Source organism: Lepidochelys olivacea, assembly GCF_965140295.1.
Source record: "Lepidochelys olivacea isolate rLepOli2 genome assembly, chromosome: 1".
In the NCBI taxonomy this organism is placed as follows: domain Eukaryota; kingdom Metazoa; phylum Chordata; order Testudines; family Cheloniidae; genus Lepidochelys; species Lepidochelys olivacea.
In genome coordinates, this window is record NC_140411.1 from 12349598 (window position 1) to 12361950 (window position 12353).

Genomic DNA, 12353 nt, shown 5'->3' on the forward strand with positions numbered 1-12353 from the left:
GGGGCTCGGGACTGGGATCACTAGGGATACTGCCATGGTGGTTTACAGGCCTTGCAAGAGGCTGGGTTGGGGGGGCTGAAGGCAGCGGGGGGTGCTCAGAGCTGGGATAACTGTAGGTAGGCAGGGGGATGTTTGGAGCTAGGATCACTGGGTGGCTTGGGGCCCTGCAAGATGCCATGGCTGGGAGTCTTTAGGGGGGCAAGGCTCAGGAAGGGGGTGCTGGGATAATTGGGGTTAGGAAGGTGCGGGGACTGGGATCGTTGGGGGTGGGTGTGCTGGGGGCTCTGAGCAGGGCGACTCGGGGTGGGGGCCTCAGAGCTGGGGTCACTGGGGGGTTTGGGGCAGGGGTCACTGGGGGACTTGGACCAGGGGGCTCAGGACAGGGGTCACTGGGGGGCTTGGGATGGGCGTCACTCAGGGGCTCAGACCAGGAGGCTCAGGACTGTGGTCACTGGGGGCTCGGGGCAGGGGTCACTGGGGGGCTCAAACTGAGAGGCTCAGGGTGAGGGTCATTGGGGAGCTCGGGGGGGGCAGCGGGAGCTCAGAGCTGGGGTCACTGGGGGGCTCGGGGTGGGGGTCAGAGCGGGGGACTCAGAGCTGGGGTCACTGGGGGGCTCGGGGTGGGGGTCAGAGCGGGGGGCTCAGAGCTGGGGTCACTGGGGGGCTCGGGGTGGGGGTCAGAGCGGGGGGCTCAGGGCTCGGGTCACTGGGGGCTCGGGGTGGGGGTCAGCGGGGGGCTCTGGGCGGGAGGCTCTGGGCGGGGTTCAGCAGGGGGCTCGAGGCGGGGGGCTCAGAGCTGGGGTCACTGGGGGCTCGGGGCGGGAGGCTCGGGCCGTGGAGCTCGGGGCGAGAGGCTCGGGGCGGGGAGTCACTGGTTCCCGGCCCCGCGCACGAGCAGACAGCGGAGCGGAAAGGGCCGCGCGGCCGCCGTAAAAAACGGGCGGGGAGGGGGCGGGCCGGAAGGCAGGGGGCGGGTCCAGCGCGTGTGACGTCAGCCTCACGACACTAGCACGGCGAATTCTGTCCCTGCGCGGCCGCCGTAGCACGCTCCGGAGGTTGCTATGGCGGCGGCGGGGCCTTGCTTTGCCTGGTGCTGATCCGCGCGGGAAGCGGCGCGGCTGGCGCCCCGGCACCATGGAGGACGAGCTCTACCTGGAGAACATCGACGAGTTCGTCACCGACCAGAACCGCATCGTGAGAGACGGGGCGGGGCTGGGGCTGGGGCTGGGATTCAGGAAGCTGGGGTAGGAGGAGGAACTGGGAGGCGTTGAGGGGATGAGCATGGTGCGGGAGGGGAGTTGGGGGATGGGGACACGGGGATGGGGACACGGGCGGGGGAATGGGAAGGGTGAGACGGGGTGGGGATGGGCAGGGGGGGTGCGGGAGGGGAGTTGGGGGATGGGGACACGGGGATGGGGACACGGGCGGGGGAATGGGAAGGGTGAGACGGGGTGGGGATGGGCAGGGGGGGTGCGGGAGGGGAGTTGGGGGATGGGGACACGGGGATGGGGACACGGGCGGGGGAATGGGAAGGGTGAGACGGGGTGGTGGGGGAGGGGAGTTGGGGGATGGGGACACGGGCGGGGGATGGGGGCGGGGGAAGGGGAAGGGTGAGACGGGGTGGGGATGGGCAGGGGGGGTGCGGGAGGGGAGTTGGGGGATGGGGACACGGGGATGGGGACACGGGCGGGGGAATGGGAAGGGTGAGACGGGGTGGGGATGGGCAGGGGGTGGTGGGGGAGGGGAGTTGGGGGATGGGGACACGGGCGGGGGATGGGGGCGGGGGAAGGGGAAGGGTGAGACGGGGTGGGGATGGGCAGGGGGGGTGGGGGAGGGGAGTTGGGGGATGGGGACACGGGCGGGGGGTGGCGGGGGATGGGGGCGGGGGAAGGGTGAGACGGGGTGGGGATGGGCAGGGGGTGGTGGGGGAGGGGAGTTGGGGGATGGGGACACGGGCGGGGGATGGGGCGGGGGAAGGGGAAGGGTGAGACGGGGTGGGGATGGGCAGGGGGGTTGGGGGAGGGGAGTTGGGGGATGGGGACACGGGGATGGGGACACGGGCGGGGGGTGGCGGGGGATGGGGGCGGGGGAAGGGTGAGACGGGGTGGGGATGGGCAGGGGGTGGTGGGGGAGGGGAGTTGGGGGATGGGGACACGGGATGGGGGTGGGGGAAGGGTGAGACGGGGTGGGGATGGGCAGGGGGGTTGGGGGAGGGGAGTTGGGGGATGGGGACACGGGCGGGGGGTGGCGGGGGATGGGGGCGGGGGAAGGGTGAGACGGGGTGGGGATGGGCAGGGGGTGGTGGGGGAGGGGAGTTGAGGGGTGGGGGAGGCACTGGAGGGGGGCGGGGAGGAGGTGGCAGTGCAGCGGGCGGGATTCCATGACTCCTAGAAGCAGCAGCGCTGGGCTCGAGAGCCCCGTTAGGACAAGCTCATAGCACCCAGGCTCTCCCCCACGCCACCTCCCCGTGTTAGACCAGCTCTGTGGCAAGCTCCATCTCTGTCATATTTAGGAAGGAACAGCACAACTGCAACCTAGCGGTATGGGAATGTAGGTGGGGCAGGACTCTGACTGACCCTGCGTCCCTTTTGAACATGGGGAACATTTTACCTGCTGAACAGCATTTCCTGCAGCGCTTGCATGACCCCCGCATAATGCAGAAACCTTGGACAGGGCAGGGCATTCCTTGGCGCTACAACCTTGGTGTCATCTTAGATAAAAATATACTGCCGCTTGTGCAGCACTTAACTTTCAAGGCACACAACTCGGTCAAATCAATACCAGTTTTATTGGAATAATTAAAAGAGGGCACTTCTTCGGGAGAGCTACCGTCATGCAGTTTTCTAGTCAACTATTTTGACTGTAGAGAACTGTTGTAACATTAATTTTGTTATAAAGTATTTTTTCCAATTTTTCTTGTCCTCCCCAGTAGATGAACTGTTTTTGCTAAAATCATGTTCCTAAAATCACCATAGGTCAGAGACAAATGAGGAAAAGTTCAGTCCAAAAGGTGAAAGTTACAAGTGACTGAAATCAGATTTAGAATGGAAACAGTTATACAACCTTAACTCGTACTCCAACTAGTCCTACAGCTGATGAGTATGGCTATTATAATTTCCTTGTATTACAAAAATACTTAAGCCCTATTATGGTTGGCACTGTACAGAAACGCAGTAAGGACTTGTCTACACACAGATTTTGTACCAATTTAACTATATTGTTTTAGAAATAGATGTAGTTAAACTGGTGCATCCCCATAGTGTGGACACAGTTATACTGTTATGAAGGTGCTTATATAATTTACAGCTTATTTCAGTAAACTTAAGCATCTAAACTGATACTTAAATTAAACCTGTATAAAAACAGATGTACACCAGCCCCCAATGTCAGGCCCTGCCCTGAGTACATTAGTCTTAATAGACAGGAGGGAGGGAAAACAGACACAAGCAGATGATTTATCCGGGGTCACATAACAGTTCAGTGGTAGAGCCAGTGAGCAGAAGCCATGAAGTTGCCATGCTATGCCGCAGCACCTGTAACATAACTGGAGTTTGTCCTGTGCATGAGACCCAAAGAGAGCCATGGCAATCTTTGCCATAGATTCCAAGGCCAGAAGGGACCACTGTGATCATCCAGTCTGACCTGTATAACCCAGGCCCTGGAATACCCCATCCCTACCCCCCCATAATTGCTGTTTGAACTAGAGCTTATGTTTTGTTTTGTTTTTTTTTTTAAGTCCCAGTCTTGATTTAATGTGCCAGTTATGGTGAATCCATCACACCCTTGGAGTGTCCTTGATAGCAGTGTTGCGTGAACAGCAGCCACTTTTCACAGTTATATATTGGGGTTTGTTTTATTTTCTTCTCTCCTTTGGAAACGTCAACTCAGCAATGTCCATGTGTTGCTTTCTGAACGTCATTGGCTATATCACTGCCATTCTTAGAGGTTTCAAAACAACATTCACAAATATGCACCATTTAGGTAGAGGTAGCTTCTTAAATATTTTTTAAGCACTACTAGTGTGCTCAGCATGGTACAACACACTTAGGCAAATTGCTTCCTCTCTCCATTTCTTAGTCTCCTCAAAGGCTGGTGGGATTTAGTGCGTCACTGAATGGGGTTTTGTGTGCGTCATGAATTCAGATTGAAAGCCACTGACCTGTGCAATTTTTTTTGTTACAGGTTACATACAAATGGCTGAGCTTCACCCTGGGGGTTCATGTCAACCAGGCTAAGCAGTGAGTATCTGTGTATACCACAAGCCTTTTATTCAGTGGCAATGCCTAATTAGTTGGTGGTTTTGATTAAAAAATTAAATCCAATCTTTTCCAGAAAGATGTAAAGTCCTGTGTTTTCTTTCAGATACTTATTTAGGATTGTATTTAACATGCCTTATTCATGCCTCACTTAAGCAAGTATTGCTTTAGAAAGAGATCTTAATTAGGCCCTTTTTATAGCTTTATATAATAGGTGTGAATGTTATGTAGGAAATGATAATCTTAGAATTGTATTAGTGTAGGAATGTGTATAGGTCCTCTCTTGCTGAAAGGTCTCAAAGCGTTTTACAAGCTATGGCCCAGTCCTGCAATTGGATCTGTGCAGATGTAAGAGGCTGCCTCTGCATATCTAATCTCAGGATTGTGGTCCCCTGTATTATGCAGCATTAAGGTGGAAATATAAAATACAGTCAGGAAATACAAAAAGTCACTGACAGCAACTATAACTGACCCATTCTACAAATAAATATTTGCAATCACTATCCGGGGGGTTAAATGCACACTTCACTGTATACTTACACGTAACAGCCTAGATATAACCAAAGCTAAATATTTGCAATATGGACAAGTTAACTTTACTATCAGAACCTTTTGGCATTTCCAGACTTCACTGTAAATTTTCAGCCTTAACATTGTAGTAACATAGCTCTTTGTACTTCATTTTCTAGGAGTGTGAAAATAACTTACATTCCTTGAAGTACATAATTGTCCATTAAAGTCATTGGTGTGGTACTTACAGGAGCCATATGATTCCTCTAGGAAGTTTGTTGGGAAGTGGTCTGTACATCGACTTCTCAGGGTAGGCTATAAGTGGCCAGTGAGAGTCCTAGGTTCCTGCTTCCCACCATGGAGGGGGAGGGCCAAGGAATGGCCCAGAGACCCATTCCTAATCTTGGATGAATACGGTCTTGAGGATGGACAGAGGACCCCATTTGAGTATTTAGATGTTCTGGGGGCTGGGCTGTGTTCTACGGTGAATGAAAAAAGTACTCCTTGGGATGAGACAGGAAGATTAAGGTGAAGAGGAGCTAGTTAGATAAAACATAAATGGGAGATGTTTCGATTCCATCTTATATGGATTCCATCACTTTGGTATCCATAAGTATCCCAATAAATACAAATACACACAGAGCAATTCACTGTATGTATGTATGTATATATAATATAAAAATCAGACAGACGCACACACACACAAATTTGTCTAAACCCGGTTTTGTGACGTGAGGTGAGGGCATACAAAACAGGAACTGGTAGTTCAGTATGTGTATTATGTGAACAGAGCCTTTAATATCCTAATGATAGGCAAGGTATAAATGCCTAGATAGAACTATGGAGTGTTTTAGCTGTGTCAGTCCCAGGATATTAGGGAGACAGTGCGGGTGAGGTAATGTCTTTTATTGGACCAACTTCTGTTGGTGAGAGAGACAAGTTTTTGAGCTACACAGAGCTCTTCAGAAGAAGTAAACATGTTTAGTGAGTTCAGAACATTTTACTGTTATCAATCCCATGAATATCACATAAATCAGTGGGAATTGGTAGATGATAGGGTGAAGAGTTCTTTTCCTTCCAGGTGGTTAACATTCGTTTCTCTTGTTGTACAGGATGCTGTATGACTATGTAGAAAGGAAGCGAAAGGAGAATTCAGGAGCTCAACTGCATGTCACCTATTTAGTGGCAGGAAATCTCATTCAAAATGGACACATTGTGAGTACTCAACTCCCTCAATTGTGTGTGCCTTGTTTCTCTGTGTCCTGCCTTGTTCTGTAATCTTTGGCGCAACAACTCTATTACTGCTTTTACTGTTGTTTATTTCTGGTGGTGCCCACAATGTGCTAGATTTATATGACCATAAAAGAAGGTGCAGTCTCTGTCCAATGAGCTTGCAATCTGACAGACAAAACGACAGACTGGGGAAGGAATTATATTGACCATGTTTTGATAATACCTTGATAACAAAACAGGGTTTTATTCTGTTGATATTACACTGTCAATTAAAATGCACAAAACCAGTGTTTTCTTTTTCCTTTTTTTAAACTGGTTATATAAAATTACCTTAAATGTGCTGGATACATAAGGTGGAAAAAAATAAGCTTAACGAGACATGTTTTGCATTTAAAACTCACTAATATTTATTAAACAAAGGAATTATTAACTGTAGTTAGTGAATTGCAGAGTTGTCTGGTCACGCTGGGCCAGATTTGCAAAAGTAAGCACCTAAAGATGCAGACAGTGACTCCCACGAGGCACCTAAGTAGGTTAAGTGCCTATCTCCCATTGAAACTAATGGGGGTTAGGAGCCTAAATTGCTTAGTTGCTTTTGAAAATCCCACTTTAGATGCCTAAATACATTTGAAAATCTGATCCCATGTCCTTCATGTTTTTAAAATTAGTAGATCTCGTCCTCACCCCACAGGTTTATCCATAGATTAGAAGAGGGAAAAAAAGCTTTGCTGCTTTTTGAACTTCTAACCAGTTCCTCAACTTTGAACGAGCTCGACCAAATGAAGAAAATATTAGTTCTGTGCCTGCTCGCTAAACTGAAACCCAAAGTAATTCGGGCCAAAGCTTTTCTGTGCAGCAAAAATTGAAACTACTTGCATTTGAAAAAAAAGTAATACCAGGATTTGTTCTATTGTAAAGACTAAATACTACAGATATTTACTAATGCTGTACGTAACCTTTTGACATAGTTATAAAGCTTAAGATGACCTTGGAAGTTAAAGATAGGTTTTCCCCGTGTCTGTATATAACGAATAAAACAGAATACGTTAATTCATAAATTTGGGGAGGGCTCATTGATGCAGCATTTTTTTATTCATTTACGTGATTTGAATAGATTACAGTAAATGTACATCTTACCATAGATTGTAGGCTGTCATAATGTCAAATTTAGTTTTAAACAAGTTTATTTTTTAAAATTAAAATGTATTTAATTTAAATATAGAACATCCATTTATAATTTAAAAAAATATTTTTATCCATTCTGGGAAATATTATAACATGCAATTAGAGTGACACGCAAAGAAGATAATACTTAGGAGCAGCATTTTGTAAGTGCTGCATGGGGGGGAAAATAACAAGTTTTGAGAGAAGCCCAGAGAGGAGCTGTAGGAATTTAAAGAGAAGGCCTGGTCTTGGAAGAAATGATAGGTTTTGGAATAGATGAGGCTTTATCTGACACAAGGTTATTTAATGTGGAGGAGACTAATGAGCTTGTGTCATGGCATTTTACATTAAACATTGTTTCTTAATTTGAGAGTTCCTGATGATCTTGCAATACTGACTCCTCTCAGGAGGGGCTGCTGCAGGGCTGTAGATTTAACACTGCAAGAATTACTTGAGTGGAGAGATGGAAATTGAATACCTCATAGATCTCTCTTCATAGTATCCTATTTTATTCACTACATGCTCCTTTTACTGTTATCACACTGCTCACTACCTTTTCCAACCCTCAAGGGATGGCTCAGACTGCTGCTTTTCTATCCTTGGCTCTTAGACTGTTCCCAGATTTCTCTTTCCTCCCACTTCGACTGTCTGTTTGTGGGTATTGAATGAACACACAATTGGTTAATGTTGTCCGACCCATGAATTCTGATATTCTTTGCATGGATTGCAATCATCTTTACATGGTAATCCAGCTGTACACAATAATAATACTTGGCTCTTACACAGAGTTTTTCATCAGTGGATCTCAAATCAGGAATTACATGCACATTGTGGAATACGTTTCCCTGGATCTGTGTCTCTGGCTGTTGGATGAATGCTCAATTTCTCATTGTATAAGACCTTGTCTGCGCTAACCATGTTAACTGTAATGTGTCCATCATCTTAAATGTTTACAACTAACATGGGTCAATGCATCAGATTTGTTCCTGGCACAGCCATATGTCTGCTACCTTAGCTTGTGCACACGTACCGTGCTGCACAATTGTTCTTTAATGCATTTGGGCAGCTGTTCCGTTACTGCTTCATCTGCTGCCGCCAGAGATGGAGGATTGGGTGTTTCTCCAATGTTGTAGTGATTTGGGGGATATTGCCCCAGGAAAGTAGGCCTACAAGGCCCCAAAAGACTATTATGACAGAGCCACGATCGAGTTTTGTGCTACTATAAAGCCGCATTGAATATCCATTGACCATGTATTTTGTTTTCTTTAAATTTCAAGACCTTGGTTCCTCATTGTGATAAATTATCATTTCTTTACAAAAAGAAAAGGAGTGCTTGTGGCACCTTAGAGACTAACCAATTTATTTGAGCATAAGCTTTCGTGAGCTACAGCTCACTTCATCGGATGCATACTGATGAAGTGAGCTGTAGCTCACGAAAGCTTATGCTCAAATAAATTGGTTAGTCTCTAAGGTGCCACAAGCACTCCTTTTCTTTTTGTGAATACAGACTAACACGGCTGTTACTCTGAAACCTGTCATTTCTTTACAGTGCCACAAGGTTGCAGTAGTGAGAGAGGATAAACTGGAAGGTAGGTGATTTCGGGAATTATGATTTTTATAACTTTTTTTTTCTCTGAAGGAATAATGTCAACAAAAACATTGCCCATCTGTACACGCTGTCTTCGGGTATTTTAATCAAATTATTGGATTCAGGTGTATTCGCTTTTTCCCAGAACCTTTAGAATCTGAGCCCATATCAGCACAACTTCTCAAACTTGTAGCTTAGTAACTGATTTTTAGGTAGCACTTCTTTTATGGAGCAAGGGATCACTTCACCTGTCACTGAGGCAGCTGCCACTAGGCTGGAATGTAGCAGTACTGGAACTGTGCACAGCAACACCTCACAACATGTTAGGATGGCAAGGGAAGAATACTGAATCTGACTGTGAAACTATAAGGGGAGCTTAGGCCGAATCAGAACACTGGGGCCAACAGCCCTACTTTCTGGGAAGTGCAGTGGGGTTCTTCATTAGCCACAAGTGTCTTAATGTCCCATAACCCCATGCAGGGAAGTTTGATTCAGTGCTGAATGGGAAGTGCTACTTACTAAACTGCTAACATCGCTTTCTGAAGCAGCTATAGTAATTTGCTGACAGTTTTTCATCCAACTGTCTGAACCTAACCCTGCCTGTGAGATCTGATGAATCTCAGCCTAAATGCTTAGGACTACAGGCCATTATTAATTTCCATCTGATGACTTTGGCATCAGATAATATACCACTATTTTCATTGTTCAGTTGAGTCTGCAAATGCCTCAGTACTAACATTCCAGCTTCACTAGTCAGGCTTTTGTCATTTCACTGTTGAAAACCAAAACTTAACAAGTCTAACATGGGATTTTTCATAACTATTCCATTCTTGTAATCTGAACGCCTTCCAGTAGTACATTGCCACTTGTTTTGTTCTCTCATCCTCTCTCCAGGGAGAGAGTTGTGTGTATGGTGGAGCGTGTTGTTTTGATAGGGTTTTTTCTGTAGTTGTTGTCTTTATGTGCATGTTGCTATGCATTTATATTAGACTTCAAAGCCAGATGGGACCATCGTGATCATGCAGTCTGACCTCCTGCACATCCCAGGCCACAGAATCTCGCACATATGCTCCTAAAATAGACCCATGTTAAAGAAGGCAGATCAAAAATATGCGTTGAACTTGGAGTGGAAGGTGTTGAAGTTTATGATGGTCCATAATTCTAATGAGAGTTCATTTCACAGCCCGGGAATAGCCTCCATGACAGCTCTGTCTCCCACTCAGATAAACTTTACCCTTAAGATAGAAAGTTCCATTGTGCAAGAGGAGAGTTGTCAACCACAGCCTTCAGCCCAGCGCTTTAGGCAGTCTCTTAGATATCCTGGATCCAGGCCACGGAGCACCTGGAAGATTAGGATGGAGACTTTGGAATTTACTTAGTATTCCGTGAGAAGCCACTGTAGAGTGGAGAACAGGTTTGATGTGCTTGTGGAAGCCTGAATTCTGAGTCAGTGGGTAGGTTAAAAATGGGTGGTACTAAGATCCAAGAATACTTTCTCAAAGTTAGAACCGGGTATCAAACACACCGCTCTTCAGCTTTTCTGTCATCTTCGATTGAGGCTGGCTGTGCTAATGAAGGGCTTTCCTGTTGATTTTCAGCAATGAAGTCTAAGCTAGCCATGATTGCTAGTGTGCATGTCTACAGCATTCAGAAAGCCATGCTGAAGGACAGCGGGCCCCTCTACAATACAGACTATGATATCGTCAAGACAAACCTGCAGAACTGCAGCAAGTGAGTTAAGCAGTGCTATCATATGAACATTCTTCTTGGACCCCCTTTTCCTTTTAAAATTGTTTGAATGTGGGGCTGATGAGTTGCATTTATATAGCACTCTTCATCAGTAGAACTCAGTGTTTTACAAAAACGAGTCTGCGTTGTTACTCTGTCTGTCAGAAAGGCAAATTGAAACTGATGTCCAGAAACGTGCAGTGACGTGCCTATTAGGTTGCCTATTAAGTCAAGGGCAAAGTCTCAGATAGAACCCAGGTCTCTTGACTCCCACTCCTGTGCTCTGTCGTCTGGAGCATGCTGCCTCCCGAAAAGGTGCCCTGGAAAATGATGTCCTTTTGTACAGAACAGATAGTCTGGGCAAAGGCAGTGCAAGCCTTCCCCATACCTGATTGGGAAAGGGATCACCCCTGAATTGAGGGGAATTCTGTCTCCATGGCTGGTTAATCCTTTTTCCTTTCTGAGATTGATAGCAGGGGGCCAAGTAATGCCAGTTGTGAAGGTGATTTCTGTCAGGTCGGCAAGGGACTGGATTGAGGCCACCAAAGTAACTTTAAATAGGCCTCCAGACAGCTATTAGATAATGACTCCACATTTGAGCCTCTTGTGGAATTACTGTCTCCGTTGTATTTATGCACCTCTGTTTTACAAACACCTGTTGTATACTTTTTTCTTTGTACACCTGGGCAAATTAGAGTGAATTTAGTTTCCATAGTGATAGCTGATCGTGCCATGAAATCCACTAGGGACTTTCCTATGGCCAATCTATTTCATGTGGAAGGCACTCCGCTACCAAAGTGATAGGCAGCAGTACAAATCCTAAAATAGATAGGCATTTGCAAAGCAGCTACCTACAAGAGAATGTTTACTATCCCAGCCAATGTTCTGTAGCTCAGGGGGGCGCAGGCAGAGTTGTTTTTCCTGAGTAGATGATAGCAAGCACCATAGTAAATGATAGAAAATTATGGTCCAATTAAAATGTACAAAGTTTGGCCATAGTTGCCATACTTTGATATTAATGTATCCTCGGGCAGTGCTACTCAAAGTGGTGGTCCGGTCCGCGAGCCATCGGCTGCTGGTCTGTGCGCACATTGGGGGAAAAAAAATCGCCGGTCCCCCACATCAGATAGCTTGAGAAGCACTGTCCTAGGGCACCCTCTGCAGTGAAATCTGTATCTTGGTGTAAATCCATGTTTCTGACTTAAAAATTGCTAAGGTTTAGGCCATATAGAACTTTAAAATAACTCTCTCTAAAACTTGTTTTTAAATCCATGCGGTGTCTTGGTGCTGAATTTTCTAGCTGAATTTAAAACACGTAGCCTGTAATTCAGAGATGACTTACACTGCAGGCAATACTTGTTATTATGAGCTGAACTGGTTGGGCATAGCAGAGGAATAAGATATTCTTCTCCATTTTATCATTGTAGCTTGTTAATTTGTGAGCTAATTAGAATAAATTTAGACTGATGTGTTTCCTCTTTCTGAAAATTGTATTAATGTAGTAGTCAGCTATTGGGTTTTAACGCGCACACACAAAAAGCAAAAAAATCTTACAGCTGGTTTTCAACATGAAAACAGTCCTGTGGACTTTGGGCCTGATCCAAAGGCCATTGAAGTCAGTGGGTAATGGGTTTTAATTTGGGGTAATCGCACTGCTCCTCATTAAGGTGTAGTGCAGATGCAAAACCTTAACAGTGACATCTGCAGTGTTAAGGCAGATTAACTTCCCAAATATATGGAATTTGTGATGGTCAGATATGCTGACCCATTGATATAATTGATGTAAGTGAATGAGAGTTGACTGTTAAAGTTTTGCATTTTGCTGTGAAATTGATGAAGTTGGGGTATGTATTACTTATGGGTGTCTGGAGATG

At 46.5% G+C, this 12353-nt stretch overlaps 1 protein-coding gene across 2 annotated transcripts in view; it reads left to right on the plus strand.

Annotated features, from left to right (window-relative positions):
* The first annotated feature begins 1009 nt into the window (after positions 1 to 1009).
* POLD3 (DNA polymerase delta 3, accessory subunit) overlaps positions 1010 to 12353 on the plus strand; it is a 39977-nt gene continuing 28633 nt past the window's right edge. Inside the window, exons 1-5 of one of the 2 annotated variants that reach the window (XM_084617555.1) lie at positions 1010 to 1194; positions 4183 to 4238; positions 5879 to 5981; positions 8713 to 8752; positions 10350 to 10482. In XM_084617555.1, the coding sequence (XP_084473681.1) occupies positions 1135 to 1194; positions 4183 to 4238; positions 5879 to 5981; positions 8713 to 8752; positions 10350 to 10482 (392 nt within the window). In that variant the 5' untranslated portion in view covers positions 1010 to 1134. The remainder of the gene's footprint in view (positions 1195 to 4182; positions 4239 to 5878; positions 5982 to 8712; positions 8753 to 10349; positions 10483 to 12353) is intronic. The other variant, XM_084617556.1, reaches the window with a different exon arrangement.